The 15,514-nt window shown below is 44.5% G+C and overlaps 1 protein-coding gene across 1 annotated transcript; it reads right to left on the bottom strand.

The window, feature by feature from the left end:
- Positions 1–347: 347 nt before the first annotated feature.
- Positions 348–2,048, bottom strand: LOC123748953 (spidroin-2-like). The gene has a single exon (XM_045731068.2). It carries the CDS (start codon positions 2,046–2,048, stop codon positions 348–350), a length of 1,701 nt encoding a protein of 566 aa, XP_045587024.2.
- Positions 2,049–15,514: the final 13,466 nt, after the last annotated feature.

The raw sequence follows: 15,514 nt of genomic DNA, 5'->3' as shown, positions 1-15,514 counted from the left end.
ATTTCGTTTGAACAAGTGAACTTATTTTAATATAAGGTACAAAAAAGTATAATTAATTATACATTTTTCCCAAATATTTGGGTACAAACGAGTGTATCAGATCAAAGTGGTTCTGTACACACGTGCCTCCATAAACTGTTGGCAAATATAGACTGTTTTAAGCTTAAACGAGCACCTATTATATATAGAAAACACTGATACAAGCTTAAGCACTTATTAGATATAGAAAACACTGATATTAGCTTAGACAAGCCCCTATTAAATATATAAAACACTGATATAAGCTAAGACAAGCACCTGTCGGGAAGATAATTTTTTTTAGGCTTGCATTAATCGGCAAATAAAGATTACTTGTATGGTACCTGTGGCCCGTAGCCGCCTGCAGCCTGTGGCCCGTAGCCGGCTGCAGCCTGTGGCCCGTAGCCGGCTGCACCCTGTGGCCCGTAGCCGCATGCAGCCTGTGGCCCGTAGCCGGCTGCACCCTGTGGCCCGTAGCCAGCTGCAGCCTGTGGCCCGTAGCCGGCTGCACCCTGTGGCCCGTAGCCAGCTGCAGCCTGTGGCCCGTAGCCGGCTGCACCCTGTGGCCCGTAGCCAGCTGCAGCCTGTGGCCCGTAGCCGCCTGCACCCTGTGGCCCGTAGCCAGCTGCAGCCTGTGGCCCGTAGCCGGCTGCACCCTGTGGCCCGTAGCCAGCTGCAGCCTGTGGCCCGTAGCCGGCTGCACCCTGTGGCCCGTAGCCAGCTGCAGCCTGTGGCCCGTAGCCGCCTGCAGCCTGTGGCCCGTAGCCAGCTGCAGCCTGTGGCCCGTAGCCGGCTGCACCCTGTGGCCCGTAGCCGCCTGCACCCTGTGGCCTGTAGCCAGCTGCAGCCTGTGGCCCGTAGCCGCCTGCACCCTGTGGCCCGTAGCCAGCTGCAGCCTGTGGCCCGTAGCCGGCTGCACCCTGTGGCCCGTAGCCGCCTGCAGCCTGTGGCCCGTAGCCGCCTGCAGCCTGTGGCCCGTAGCCGGCTGCACCCTGTGGCCCGTAGCCGGCTGCACCCTGTGGCCCGTTGCCGGCTGCAGCCTGTGGCCCGTTGCCGGCTGCACCCTGTGGCCCGTAGCCGCCTGCAGCCTGTGGCCCGTAGCCTGCTGCAGCCTGTGGCCCGTAGCCTGCTGCAGCCTGTGGGCCGTAGCCGGCTGCAGCCTGTGGTCCGTAGCCTGCTGCAGGCTGTGGGCCGTAGCCGGCTGCAGCCTGTGGCCCGTAGCCTGCTGCAGCCTGTGGGCCGTAGCCGGCTGCAGCCTGTGGGCCGTAGCCTGCTGCAGCCTGTGGCCCGTAGCCGGCTGCAGCCTGTGGGCCGTAGCCGGCTGCAGCCTGTGGGCCGTAGCCGGGTGCAGCCTGTGGCCCGTAGCCTGCTGCAGCCTGTGGCCCGTAGCCGGCTGCAGCCTGTGGGCCGTAGCCTGCTGCAGCCTGTGGCCCGTAGCCTACTGCACCCTGTGGCCCGTAGCCGGCTGCAGCCTGTGGGCCGTAGCCGGCTGCAGCCTGTGGCCCGTAGCCGGCTGCAGCCTGTGGGCCGTAGCCGGCTGCAGCCTGTGGCCCGTAGCCGGCTGCAGCCTGTGGGCCGTAGCCGGCTGCAGCCTGTGGCCTGTAGCCTGCTGCAGCCTGTGGCCCGTAGCCGGCTGCAGCCTGTGGCCCGTAGCCGGCTGCAGCCTGTGGGCCGTAGCCGGCTGCAGCCTGTGGGCCGTAGCCGCCTGCAGCCTGTGGCCCGTAGCCTGCTGCAGCCTGTGGCCCGTAGCCGGCTGCAGCCTGTGGCCCGTAGCCTGCTGCAGCCTGTGGCCCGTAGCCGGCTGCAGCCTGTGGGCCGTAGCCGGCTGCACCCTGTGGCCCGTAGCCTGCTGCAGCCTGTGGCCCGTAGCCTGCTGCAGCCTGTGGCCCGTAGCCGGCTGCAGCCTGTGGGCCGTAGCCGGTTGCAGCCTGTGGGCCGTAGCCGGCTGCTGCCTGTGGGCCGTAGCCTGCTGCAGCCTGTGGCCCGTAAACTCTGGTTGTAGCTTTATAGTCCGTAGTCTTTAGCTCCATGCATTTAGCTAACGTCAATTTTGAGGTGCATCTGCCTAACCCAGAACGCACGATCATAGAAGACCATTTATTAAATCCATCGCTCATTTGCTCGAGGAATCGGTGTTATTAGCTTCACTGAATCAATGGAACTCCGACGCTGAAGTCGGCAGCGTCCAAAATACGACTCAATAAATGTGAGGACAGGCTTTATAGTCAGAATGAAAAGAGCCAACCAAAACAGGGTCGACAAAACGGTGCCGAGACTGTGTTGAGACTCTTGCGACTCCCATCCACCAACCAGAGCAAACATGTTTGCTCACGCACGTATTTACTCGTATATCTTGGCAAATCCGAGCGCTGAAGGGTTATACAGAGTGGCTTTCGGTGTTTAAGACCCGGCTGTGGACGTTTACAAAGCCTTAGGGAAAACGAGAATATTGTTTCTCAGAGAAAATGATAATAGGGTTTTTAGGGGTAGCTTTCATGGTCGTTAATTTTCCCTCTGGATAGGTTTATCTTGTCCACAATGAAGAGGTTATTTTATATGTACTTATATAATTGAATTGCCTATTATATTTATTTGTAAATGGGACTCATAACTTATCCCTCAACTGTCTCCAGACAGTTTAAAAACAAAATTGTTTTGTTAAAAAAAAAATAGATTACAATTAACTATCATCATCAGTAATTTTACCTCATTTCCTTGTTTTGATTGCATAAAAATATTCAGTAATTGTAGCTAGCTTGTTCGTGATTTACTGTTTTTCTACCTGTTTGTCCAAGGCTGGAAGGCAGACGCTTGGGGCTAATCTAACCCAACTTTGCTTTGCAGGGGGAATCTTGTGCGGTTCTGGGCCGTCATGGATGGCCTGTCACTCAATCGCACCCTTCCTCAGAGTGCAATTTTCATGTGTGAATGTGCTACATCTACGGATATGCTTTCCGTAGGCTTTTAGTATCACTGCTACCTTATTCACTCTTGTGTTGATGATATCCTCATAATGCACCCAGAGTCTGCCAGTGCAGCCTACTTATTACATGCCTCTGTATCACTAACCATCCTGTGTGATGGGGATTTTAGCGTCACGTAGCTAGCTTGCGCAAATGTACATGTACCAAAATGTGTTAGTAAAAAAAAATTGCACTAGCATGTGTCACGGGGGGTGGGCTGGAGCTCTGCTAGCAAGGGGACTGCAAGGGGCTCAGGAGACAGAGTACTCAGTCTCTCTGAATCATGTGACTCACCAGAGTCACTTGGTCCCACAGGAGAGGACCATGTATTACCCACCACCGCAGGTCTTCGCTCCCACCACTGAGGTGCCACTGATTCACCCTGGGAGCCCTTCAGTCAACCACGGAGAAACTGCTATTAACATTTCCGGCCTAGACCCACGGAGGAGGGAAGGAAGACTCAGGCTTACCGTTAACAACACTCTCCCTGAGTCTTGCCTGTCAGACAAAAAGTTGCAGGAATTCCTTTCCCACCTGCGTTTCTCTTATCTTAACAAGGTCGCCTGCTGGGTTGATAATTCTACACCCCAGCAATGCAGTTCAGTGGGTGTATACTATATTGCCTGTTGCCAAAGTGTTGCTACTCCTACAGGATTGACACAAGACCGCCAGCTTAGGGTACACTTTCATAAATGTCTATGTCGCCCTATCACTCTCCAGCCACTAAGAAAGTTCTATATTAAAACTTACTGTTCACTGGGTGGGGCTATAATATCCCTCGAGTATGCTCATAGAGATAACATGGAGGCACACTTAAACACAATGGTAAAAATATGTGATATTTACTGACATAAGCTACATGATCATATATACAAGTAATAAAGATACAGGAATACATATAAAGAATAAATGATCTTGAGATCGTTGGTAACTCTTCACACACGATCTCTGGCAACTCCATCAGCTGGGCAGATTCAAAGGGGTCTCACACCCTCTCACAGAGGGGGGGGGGGTGCTTCACCAACGTCGGCCACCGCCTCTCCACCTGCCTCATCGTCCACACACACTGTTCTCTTCGACAGTCCTGGACACAAGCTGCCCTGCAGCCTATCCTAATATTAATGCACCAATGTTATACTGAAACATGCATAGATAAATATCTTGGCCTATCTAGCCTACTCAACAAGGTGTAATGGGAGGGAAAATTAATCTACGGTCACTATTCCTGGCTCACGACGCCTGTCCCTCGATGGTGTGAGGTACCCCACTCTTCTTGAGCCGCTCCTTGACGATCCAGTAAGGTGTTGCAAGTCTTCAGGTGTCGTGAAGCCGTCGCGTCGTCGCCGTGCCACTCCCACAGATTCAGATATCAAAATCCTGGTCCAACCAGTGGTCACTGAGCTAATCACTGTGTACACACACTCTCGTTCCTTCCACAAGGCGTTGCTCCTTGTCTTAGGAACGGTGTCGTGTCGTTCCTCTAACGTTCTCAGTGGGTATGACCCGATCATACCAGGCCTGCCCGCCACACCATCCAGACCCTCAAGGGTTAGGTACCTGGTTGATGGGGTTCTGGGAGTTCTTCTACTCCCCAAGCCCGGCCCGAGGCCAGGCTCGACTTGTGAGAGTTTGGTCCACCAGGCTGTTGCTTGGAGCGGCCCGCAGGGCCACATACCCACCACAGCTCGGCTGATCCGGAAGTTCTCTTAGAAAACCGTCCAGTTTTCTCTTCAAGATGTCCACGGTTGTTCCGGCAATATTTCTTATCGTCGCTGGGAGGACGTTGAACAACCACGGACCTCTGATGTTTATACAGTGCTCTCTGATTGTGTCTATGGCACCTCTGCTCTTTACTGGTTCAATCTTGCATTTTCTTCCATATCGTTCACTCCAGTACGTTGTTATTTTACTGTGTAGATTTGGGACCTGACCCTCCAGTATTTTCCATGTGTATATTATTTGGTATCTCTCTCGTCTCCTTTCTAGAGAGTACATTTGGAGAGCTTTGAGACGATCCCAATAATTTAGGTGTTTTACCTCGTCTATGCGTGCCGTATATGTTTTCTGTATTCCCTCTATTTCAGCAATCTCTCCTGCTCTGAAGGGGGAAGTAAGTACTGAGCAGTACTCGAGACGGGACAACACAAGTGACTTGAAGAGTACAACCATTGTGATGGGATCCCTGGATTTGAAAGTTCTTGTAATCCATCTGATCATTTTTCTGGCTGACGCGATATTTGCTTGGTTATACTCCCTAAACGTTAGATCGTCGGACATCATTATTCCCAAATCCTTGACATGCTGTTTTTCTACTATGGGAAGATTCGATTGTGTTTTGTACCCTGTATTATGTTTCAGATCCTCATTTTTGCCGTACCTGAAATTTATCACTGTTAAACATCATGTTATTTTCTGCTGCCCAATCGAAAACTTTGTTGACATCTGCTTGTAGTTTTTCAACGTCTTCAGCAGAGGTAATTTTCATGCTGATTTTTGTGTCATCTGCAAAGGACGACACAAAGTTGTGACGTGTATTTTTGTCTATATCAGATATGAGAATAAGGAACAGTAGCGGTGCAAGGACTGTTGTGGGGAAACTCCAGGCAGCTAGTCTCTTTTTTTAAATTGAATTTAATATGATAAAGTTATGTCTTATTTATTTTTCTTAGTAAGTAAGAATTAATTGAGTGAACTGTATATACTTGTAAACTGCCTGAAATTATCTCCCACACTAATGGGAGGGACAATTGGTAGCCTAAACCACCTTGATATGGCTCCTTAAACTACCAATTGTTTACCTTTTATTATTATAATATTATACCACATGTGGTGGTTCACTTATCATCATACCACATATGGTGGTCTAAGCTACTAGTAATAATTACTAATTATGACTACTAATACTGATATAAATGGCTTAGCTGTGCCAGTAGTGGGGGCCTGCTAAGGCATTTTGTTGTTGCATCCAGATTGGGTGTGGCTCTGTGCCTCCTTGTGCCACGTAATGGCGGCTGGTTGGAAGGACAAGGCTTGGCAAACAAGTAGTTAATAATGTGTATGAACCAACTGTCTGCATAGATTCTTGCTGCTCCTCTCACAATTTACCTGTATGGAATGCAAGGAATTAATCAAAGTTCCCTAAACATATCAATTACAGGTATGACATGAAGTGTGAGGACTGTAATGGAGTACACGTACATTGTGTTTTGTTTTCTCATGTATTATGACCGACTTATATATAAATGAAAATATGTGCACACTATAATTTCAATTACAATACTTGATAAGCCGGATACGGTCGTTGTTGTGATGTTGATAGGCTGTGTTGCTGGTTGTTGACACATAATTGTGGTGTCTAGTTGTTTCACCAGCCCTGGAGCCAAGTACAGCGTATGGCTGTTTTGTTATGGTTCTGGAGCGGGAGCGTTGCTCTCAGTGAAGCCAACGCCCTGATGCTGGTTCATCTCTCAAAGTAATTTTACATTAACAAGGGAACCTAGCTACCTTACGGTGTTAATAATTATATTCAGTCTTATTGATTACTTTTTTGTTAAATCTAGATACAGAACTATTCTATAAACAATACTTAATAATGTAAATATACGATGACATCCATGACATCACGGAGTCGATGACGTCACGGAGTCTCCCATTTTCCATTCTGAAGGGATTACAGACTAAGGGAGACTGTATTATATGTATGTGTGTATGTGTGTGTCGGATTCCCGTAATAATTCAGGGGGGGGGGAAAAAATACGGGTCGAAGTCCCAGTAAGGACTGCGATCACTTTATTCTTCTCCTTCAGAATTATAGTGCTGCTTTAATTTGAGTTTACATTGTTGAGCAGCAGTCCGTTGGGGACATTTGTCCCGTACTGGCATATCGGGTGCTGGAAGTCGTTGCACGTCTTCTTTCCTGGCCAGTTCTAAAGGTACTAATTTCTCTAAAGTTTTGAGAGTAGTGTTGCCTCGGCATTTTACTTTCACTATTCTCAAGATGCCCTGGCTGTCTGGATGAACAGAGACTATTTGACCTATAGGCCACTCTGAGTGTGGTCCATCACTATCCACCAGAACTATGTCATCAGGGTTCAAGTTAATTCTGTTATAGGGATTGTTTGCCCCGTAATGATACTCCCTGAGAGCTGTAAGGTATTCACAAGTCCATACGTCATTCCACCGACTTATCACCCTTGAAAGATGTTTGAAACGTTGAACCAAATCACTTTCTTTGACATATGAAGGATCCTCTGGTTCCTCGTCCGTAAGGGACACAAATGTTTTGAGAGGTCTCCCATACATCAGATGAGGTGGACTTAATGGTTCACGCTACAAAACATCATCAGAGAGGTAGGTAAGTGGTCGGAAATTAACTCGTTCTTCTATCTCTATGATTACTGTTTGAAGCTCCTGTAGGTCAATCCTTTGGCGGTGTAGGGTTTTCCGTAGAGAAGGTTTCACCATACCAATCATGCGTTCATAGAAGCCTCCGTGCTCTGGGAGGTATGAATTTCCAATGGCACTGCCGTTGTGTTAGGGCCGTGCGTACCTTTGGGTGTGTCCAGATTTTCCTCAGACATGCTTCTCCTGCCACCAAGTTTGACCCATTGTCTGAAATCATTAACTTAGGACAAAATCTATGTGAAGCAAACCTGCGGAAAGCCTGTAAGAATGCTTCGGCACTCATATCGGGAGTCACTTCTAGATGGACTGCCCTTGTTGTGGCACAAGTAAAAAGACAGATATAGGCCTTTACTGGTTTCTTGTCTTTAGTGCCTGTCAGTGTTAGTGCTCCTGTGAAATCTACTCATGTTGTCTCAAAAGGATGAATATGTACAACTCGTTCCTTCGGAAGTGGAGGAGGGCCAGGATATGGACACACTCTGGCATCGTATCTCCGGCAAACAACACAGGATTTGATTATTGCTTTTACTGTCTGTCTACCTTGGGGTAGCCAGTACTGTTGTCTTAAGTCCGTGAGAGTATCTAATACCCCACTATGCAGAGTGCAGTATTTGTGTATATGTAACACAATTAGTTTGCTTACTATGTGGTGACGAGGGAGCAATATTTGATTTTTTGCTTCCAGATCTATGTCAGCATGCTGTAAGCGTCCTCAGCATCTTATTAAGTTATAATTATCAGTGTCTAACCAGAGACCCAGATCATGTTGTAACTTCTTAGGAACATTGTTAATTTCTGTCCCGAATGTGTCGGTCTGAGCTCTTTTGACCCAGTACCTAAGGGCACTAGGGAATTTATGCTTGATTCCTATTTTCTTTAGAAAATCAAACACTACTTGGGTGACACCTATAAGTTTGTTCAGTTCAGAGTACCGAGCAGGATCAATTACCAAAGTCCGAGGTAGTTCCGGGTTCTCAGTGGGAACAGTGACATTGGTCACAATGACTTGTGGCTTTTGTTCAGGCCACTGGTCGCTGATTAGCCACTGAGGTCCATTGAACCACATCTCTGCCTTTGTTAATTGGCGTAAAGTCAGGCCTCTGGAGAGATAGTCAGCTGGATTCTCTTTAGTAGGTATATATCTTAGTTTATACCCTGCTGACAACTCTCGTATTTCCTTAACGCGGTTACTCACGTAAGGATTTTTACTGTTATTGTTTTTAACCCACTGTAGCACTGCCTCATTATCTGACCATACTACTGTTTCTTTAAAGTGGATGTGGCTTAAGGCCTTGATCAGATAATGAGCCAATCTTACACCTAGCAGTAAGGCTGTTAATTCCAGTTGTGGCAGTGATCTTTTCTTTAAAGGTGCCACTCTGGCCTTTGATGTCACCAAATTGGCTTGCCCATTTGAGACCAGGTAAGCTACTGTACCATAAGCCTTTCCTGAGGCATCACAAAATACATGCAGCTTAATTGGTTCCTTTTCATTTACTACTGTGTTTCTAGGGAACTTGACAGACTGTAGGATTCTTAAATCTTTCACTAACCCTTGCCATTTTTCTTGTAGGGCAGGTGTTAGAAGATCATCCCAGCCTCTCTTTTGTTGCCAATATTCCTGAATTATCTTCTTCCCATTAATTAGTATTGGACTTAATAAGCCTAATGGGTCGAAGGGTTTGCTGACTTGTGATAGCAATTTTCTTATGTTAAGTTAGTGGTATCTGTCTCCACTGACTTGATTGTCAGCTGATCGGTTGTTGTGTTCCATTGGACACCTAGCACCTTTGTCATCTCGGGTACTTGGTAGTCGGGAAATTCAATTGCGATCAGTTGTTTTAATTTGTCATTGTTAGAGACCCAAGACTGGAGAGGCATATTGGCTCCCATTAATTCTCGATTGGCCTCATGGTATATGTCCAACAGTTTACTTTCACTGTTGGTTGTTCCTTGAAAATTATCCACATACAGGTTTTCGCTAATTTCCATCTTGTTCGGGCTATTGGACTTCTTCAAGTGCGTATCCAAGGTAGCTTGAAGCAGAAATGGAGAGGACGTGGCCCCGAACAAAATAGACGCAAACCGATAAGTGATTATTTCACAGTTCAGATCGTTAGGATCCTTAATCCATAGGAACTTTGTGTAGTTCCGGTCTTCTTCTTGAAGACCTACCCTAAGGAAAGCCTTACTAATGTCGGCCGTATATGCATAAGTCCCTATACGAAACTTTAACAGCACGTCATAAAGCCTTTGTGTTAGGCTAGGGCCAGTTTGAAGTCAGTCATTTAATGAAACACTATTCTGCCCCATCTTAGCACTGCAGTTAAATACTATCCGTAGTGGGGTAGTAGCAGAATTCTTCTGTACAGGATGGTGTGGCAGGTAGTGTCCTTCCTTTGGGTTATCATTTGTTACAACTTCGATAAATTTGTCATCGAGCTGCTTCTGTATTATTTCATGGTACAACTTCAAGTTCTCAGGTTGTCTTTGTAAGCGCAACACCTGTGATCTTAATTGGTTTTGTGCCATAAAGTAGTTGATGGGTAGCTGAGGGTGATTCAGCCTCCATGGTAACCTGACCCAGTACTGATTATCTCTGTAGATAACTGAGTCTAGGTATTGTTTGTAAGTCCAGTCATCATCTGGGCTAGGTTGTTCAGGGACAATGCTGAGAGTTGCCAGATCCCATAATTTATGTACTGGGGGATCATGCTCATCCTTGGACATGTCTCTGAGTTGCAGTGGAGACTGGTCTCCTAGTCATGCAACCATTACTGTGTTGGCATGTTGGTGGTCTACAGGTGCGGGTTGTTTTAGCCGTAATACTGGGCCTGTTAGTAAATAGCCACCTGCAGATGGTAACATGTTCATACCATGGTAATCTTCCTTTGCTATGATAAACTTATGGTAGACATCTGATCCCATAAGGATTCCAATATTGGAAAGGTTGTCCGATGTAATTTTATCAGCCAAAGGAATTCCCTTTTCTTCCAGGAATTTGGCTGTTGTTCCTAGACCTTCTATATACAGGTCTGTTGGGAATCTATCTACTACCAGTGCTGGTACTTTTCGTACATAACCTCCTAATCGTACTTTGGGTCGTACTACCCTGTAAGCTCGGGATCCTGAGTCAGTCAGGAATCCTGCTATGTTTATTCGTGTCTCCTCTACAGGTTTAAGTTTCAGTTTATCTACCAACTCCTTTGATATAAAGGTCAGTTGGGACCCTTGATCAAATAATCCACGTACAGTGGCCTTGTTCTTTCCATTTCTAATGATCAATCGTGCAGTAGGTAGTGCTGATTTATGGTTAGACCTTGTTGAGAAGACACTTATGTCAGGTAACACAGTACAAAGCTGTACTGAAGTGGTAGTTCCTTCCTCCTCCTGTGGTTTGGCAGACTTTGTACTTGTGTCCCCACAAAGTGCTGTATGGTGTTGACCCTTATGGCACTTATTGCAGGAGCGTATTGTAGTTGTGCAATTGTCGGAATGATGTTCCCTTATACACTTGATACATCTCTGTAATTCCTTGAGTCGTTTTATGCGTGTTGCACGATCAGGGTAGCGTCTGCAATTGTACATGGAATGTGATTGCTCACAAAAGACACATGGTCTCCAGACGTTAACAGTATGTTGAGGAGTCACCGTTTTGGGTGACACGTTAACTGTAGGTTTGGAGGGACCAACTGCATATGTTCCTACACTGCCCTGATTCCACTTTGTGGAGGGGGAAGTTGTTTTAGCTTTGTTTGGAGTACTGTTTGTACTCTGTTGTTTACTATTAGTAGTAGACGAAGGTTTAGATGTCGCTTTTCCTTCTGGATTAACTCTTTCTCGTTCTATGATGGTTTGTAAACCCTTGGTAATCTCCGGTACTGTTAGGGAGGACTTACCTACAAAAACAAACAACTTATCCAGTATGTCCCTTGGTAATTTTCGTGTCATATGGACTTGAATTATCCAATCTGATTCATCCAAGTTCACTTTATTTTTAAGTGCCTTGAGCATGGACTCTAGCTCCAATCTGAAGGCTTGGAGTGAGACTGCAGTATTATTTGGAGGTTTAATGTCTAACAGTTTCAGTGTTAGAATTCTGATGGTCCTTTCTGGTTTAGCGTAATTATCTTTCAGGAGTTGTACTGCATTGTCATAATCGTCATCTGTGTGATTCAGATTAGAGACCACCTGATACGCTTCATCCTTCAAGGCACTCTGTAAGTATGTAAACTTTGTCGTTTTTGGCACATTGGCATTAGAATCCACAGAATCAACAAATTTGCTCCAGAAACCGTCCCAACTCTCGTCTTCTGTTCCAGAAAAAGTTGGGAGACTAAGTGATGGCAATTTGACTTCTGGTGCTGTCTGGTTCTGGGAAGTTGTGGTTGCAATATTTATATTGGCTTTATGGGCATTTATGATATCATCAATGTGTTGCAATTTTGTAAACATTGCATCCTCATAATCTGAGTTTTCTTGTAGTATGTTGTTCATTATATCTTCATCAATACTGGTAACGTTAAGTAATTCTTGATATTTCATCATTTGTTGCAACACATGGTGATATTTGTTCTGTGCAAGTTTAAGATAGTTTTCCAGTGCTGCATAATTAACTGGAGTTTGATTACTCAAGTCTTCACATTTGCTAATCTGTCGTACTAGATGCCCTTTCATATTGGTTAGGGTTAATTTTACATTTTTGACAGTAGACATCTTGGAAGTACTTGTTAGTCGTGTAGGACTAGTGTCTGGACTATTTATGGCACTTGTATTAGTAGACCCACTAGTTTCCGAACTAGAGCTACTTATCATTTATTTAAATATACACTGTATAATCATACACACTATAATTTGAGTGGTAGACCTGAATCAATGCTGGAATCCGCAAGTTAGCCCATCTTTATCACTCTTGGTTGGTACAGAGACACAGGTTAACACTCAAAGGTGAAATGATTATAGTTAAATTATGCCTATAGTTATATTGATATCATGTTGACAACACAATTTGGGTTGTCTTAAATACTGCATAAAAATATGTACTTGCTAGGTTGTAATATGTGTTCAACTCTAGACAAGTGTAAAATTCTTACCCTTACACCAGGTTAGCACAATAAATTAGACTAGGTTGCTGTACACCACCAGCCTAAAATGTTCTACCCTTGTGCAAGAATTAGTTGTAAATAATGTGGCATGCAGTAATTGTTACGGTAATGGCAGTGATAATGCAATATTAATGTTTATACTTAAAATTACAAGTGATTTATAAGTAAAGCAGCCTCTTATCAACCTCTTGTAATGAAATGAAAAAAGCACAATTGTTCCTTTGGTACTGCCAGAACAATAATAGTGCTTGTTGTAAGTTCTGTTTGCTATGAGATTGAAAAGTTAGGCTAGAAAAAATGCAAAAATATAGCAGTGTCTTCCTGCTATAATGTATGTAGGTAATATTGCACTAATGTTATGTATAATATATCTAGGTTCGAAGGACCAAAATAATGTGGGAAACTCCAGGCAGCTAGTCTCTTTTTTAAATTGAATTTAATAAGATAAAGTTATGTCTTATTTATTTTTCTTAGTAAGTAAGAATTAATTGAGTGAACTGTATATACTTGTAAACTGCCTGAAATTATCTCCCACACTAATGGGAGGGACAATTGGTAGCCTAAACCACCTTGATATGGCTCCTTAAACTACCAATTGTTTACCTTTTATTATTATAATATTATACCACATGTGGTGGTTCACTTATCATCATACCACATATGGTGGTCTAATCTACTAGTAATAATTACTAATTATGACTACTAATACTGATATAAATGGCTTAGCTGTGCCAGTAGTGGGGGCCTGCTAAGGCATTTTGTTGTTGCATCCAGATTGGGTGTGGCTCTGTGCCTCCTTGTGCCACGTAATGGCGGCTGGTGGGAAGGACAAGGCTTGGCAAACAAGTAGTTAATAATGTGTATGAACCAACTGTCTGCATAGATTCTTGCTGCTCCTCTCACAATTTACCTGTATGGAATGCAAGGAATTAATCAAAGTTCCCTAAACATATCAATTACAGGTATGACATGAAGTGTGAGGACTGTAATGGAGTACACGTACATTGTGTTTTGTTTTCTCATGTATTATGACCGACTTATTTATAAATGAAAATATGTGCACACTATAATTTCAATTACAATACTTGATAAGCCGGATACGGTCGTTGTTGTGATGTTGATAGGCTGTGTTGCTGGTTGTTGACACATAATTGTGGTGTCTAGTTGTTTCACCAGCCCTGGAGCCAAGTACAGCGTATGGCTGTTTTGTTATGGTTCTGGAGCGGGAGTGTTGCTCTCAGTGGAGCCAACGCCCTGATGCTGGTTCATCTCTCAAAGTAATTTTACATTAACAAGGGAACCTAGCTACCTTACGGTGTTAATAATTATATTCAGTCTTATTGATTACTTTTTTGTTAAATCTAGATACAAAACTATTATATAAACAATACTTAATAATGTAAATATACGATGACATCCATGACGTCACAGAGTCGATGACGTCACAGTCTCCCATTTTCCATCCTGAAGGGATTACAGACTAAGGGAGACTGTATTATGTGTGTGTGTGTGTCGGATTCCCGACAACTGTACCTTGAGGTACGGAGCTTTTAACATCGCTTGGACTCGATTTTATCTGATTGACTGTTACTCTTTGTGTTCTGTTCGACAGGAAATTGAGTATCCAGCGTCCTACTTTTCCAGTTATTCCCATTGACCTCATTTTGTGAGCTATCACCCCATGGTCACATTTGTCGAATGCTTTTGCAAAGTCTGTGTATACAACATCTGCATTTTGCTTTTTTTCTAGGGCTTCTGTGATTTTGTCATAGTGGTTGAGTAACTGTGACAGACAGGATCTTCCCGCTCTAAATCCATGTTGTCCTGGATTGTGCAATTTATTGTTTTCCATAAAACAAGAAATTTGATTCCTAATCACTCTTTCAAACACTTTTATTATGTGTGATGTTAGTGCAACTGGCCTATAATTTTTTGCCAAGGCTTTACTCCCCCCTTGTGCAACGGAGCTATATCTGCAGATTTAAGTGCTGCTGGTATCTCCCCTGTATCCAGGCTCTTTCTCCATATTACGCTGAGTGCTCTCGCTACTGGTACTTTACATTTCTTTATGAATATTGAATTCCATGAGTCAGGCCCAGGAGCTGAGTACATAGGCATATTGTCAATTTCTCTTTCAAAATCTTCCGAGTTTGTGGTAATATCCGTTATACTATCTGCAGCTTGAATGTCATTCATAAAGAAGCTGTCTGGGTCATCAACTTTCATGTTGTTTATTGGTGTGCTAAATATAGCCTCATACTGGCCCTCTTAGAATTTCACTAATCTCTTTGTCGTCCTCTGTGTACGTACCTTCATTTGTAATTAACGGTCCAATACTGGTCGAGGTTTTGGATTTTGATTTTGCGTATGTGAAAAAATATTTCGGATTTTTCCTTATCTCTTCTATAGCTTTCTGTTCCAATTCCATTTCCTCAGACTCATATGATCGCTTCAACATTTGTTCTATTTCTTCGATCTCCCTGCTTAGGCTTGTTTTCCTTGCTTGTGATAGTTGTGTCTGCCAAAGCATTTCCGTTATTTTTTTCCTTCTCCTGTACAGTCGTCTGCGTTCTTTTTCTAGAGTGGTCCTCTTTCTGCCCCTCCTCACAGGCACGTGCTTCAAGCAGACCTTGTATGCTTCAGCTGTCAGTTGAGCTATTCCCTGTGTGGGAGTTTTGTCGCTTAAGACCGTCTCCCATTGAATGGTTGCAAGGTCTACATTTATTTTTTCCCAGTCAATCCTCCTATTGTTGAAATTGAATTGATTGAATATTCCTTCTCGCTTGTTGGGTCTCTTAGACCTACTACTGTTATTTATGCTAGTTCGCACTTCAATGAGCTTATGGTCTGAGTATGAAGTATCTGAGATTGTGATGTCTCTGATTAGTTCATCATTGTTTGTGAATAACAAGTCTAGTGTGTTTTCGTTCCTAGTTGGTTCTGTGATCTGTTGATTGAGCGAGAATTTGTCACAGAATCTCAAAAGTTTTCTGACCTGTGGGTGGTTATTTCCCGGGTCATTCC

This window comes from Procambarus clarkii, chromosome 1, assembly GCF_040958095.1.
Source record: "Procambarus clarkii isolate CNS0578487 chromosome 1, FALCON_Pclarkii_2.0, whole genome shotgun sequence".
Lineage (NCBI taxonomy): Eukaryota > Metazoa > Arthropoda > Malacostraca > Decapoda > Cambaridae > Procambarus > Procambarus clarkii.
The sequence above is the reverse complement of the archived record's forward strand: the minus strand, read 5'-3'. Positions and strand labels throughout refer to the sequence as shown.

What these genes read in the sequence shown, in the direction of transcription:
- LOC123748953 (XM_045731068.2), bottom strand. Translation starts at nt 2,048, where the DNA reads ATGGAGCTAAAGACTACGGACTATAAAGCTACAACCAGAGTTTACGGG.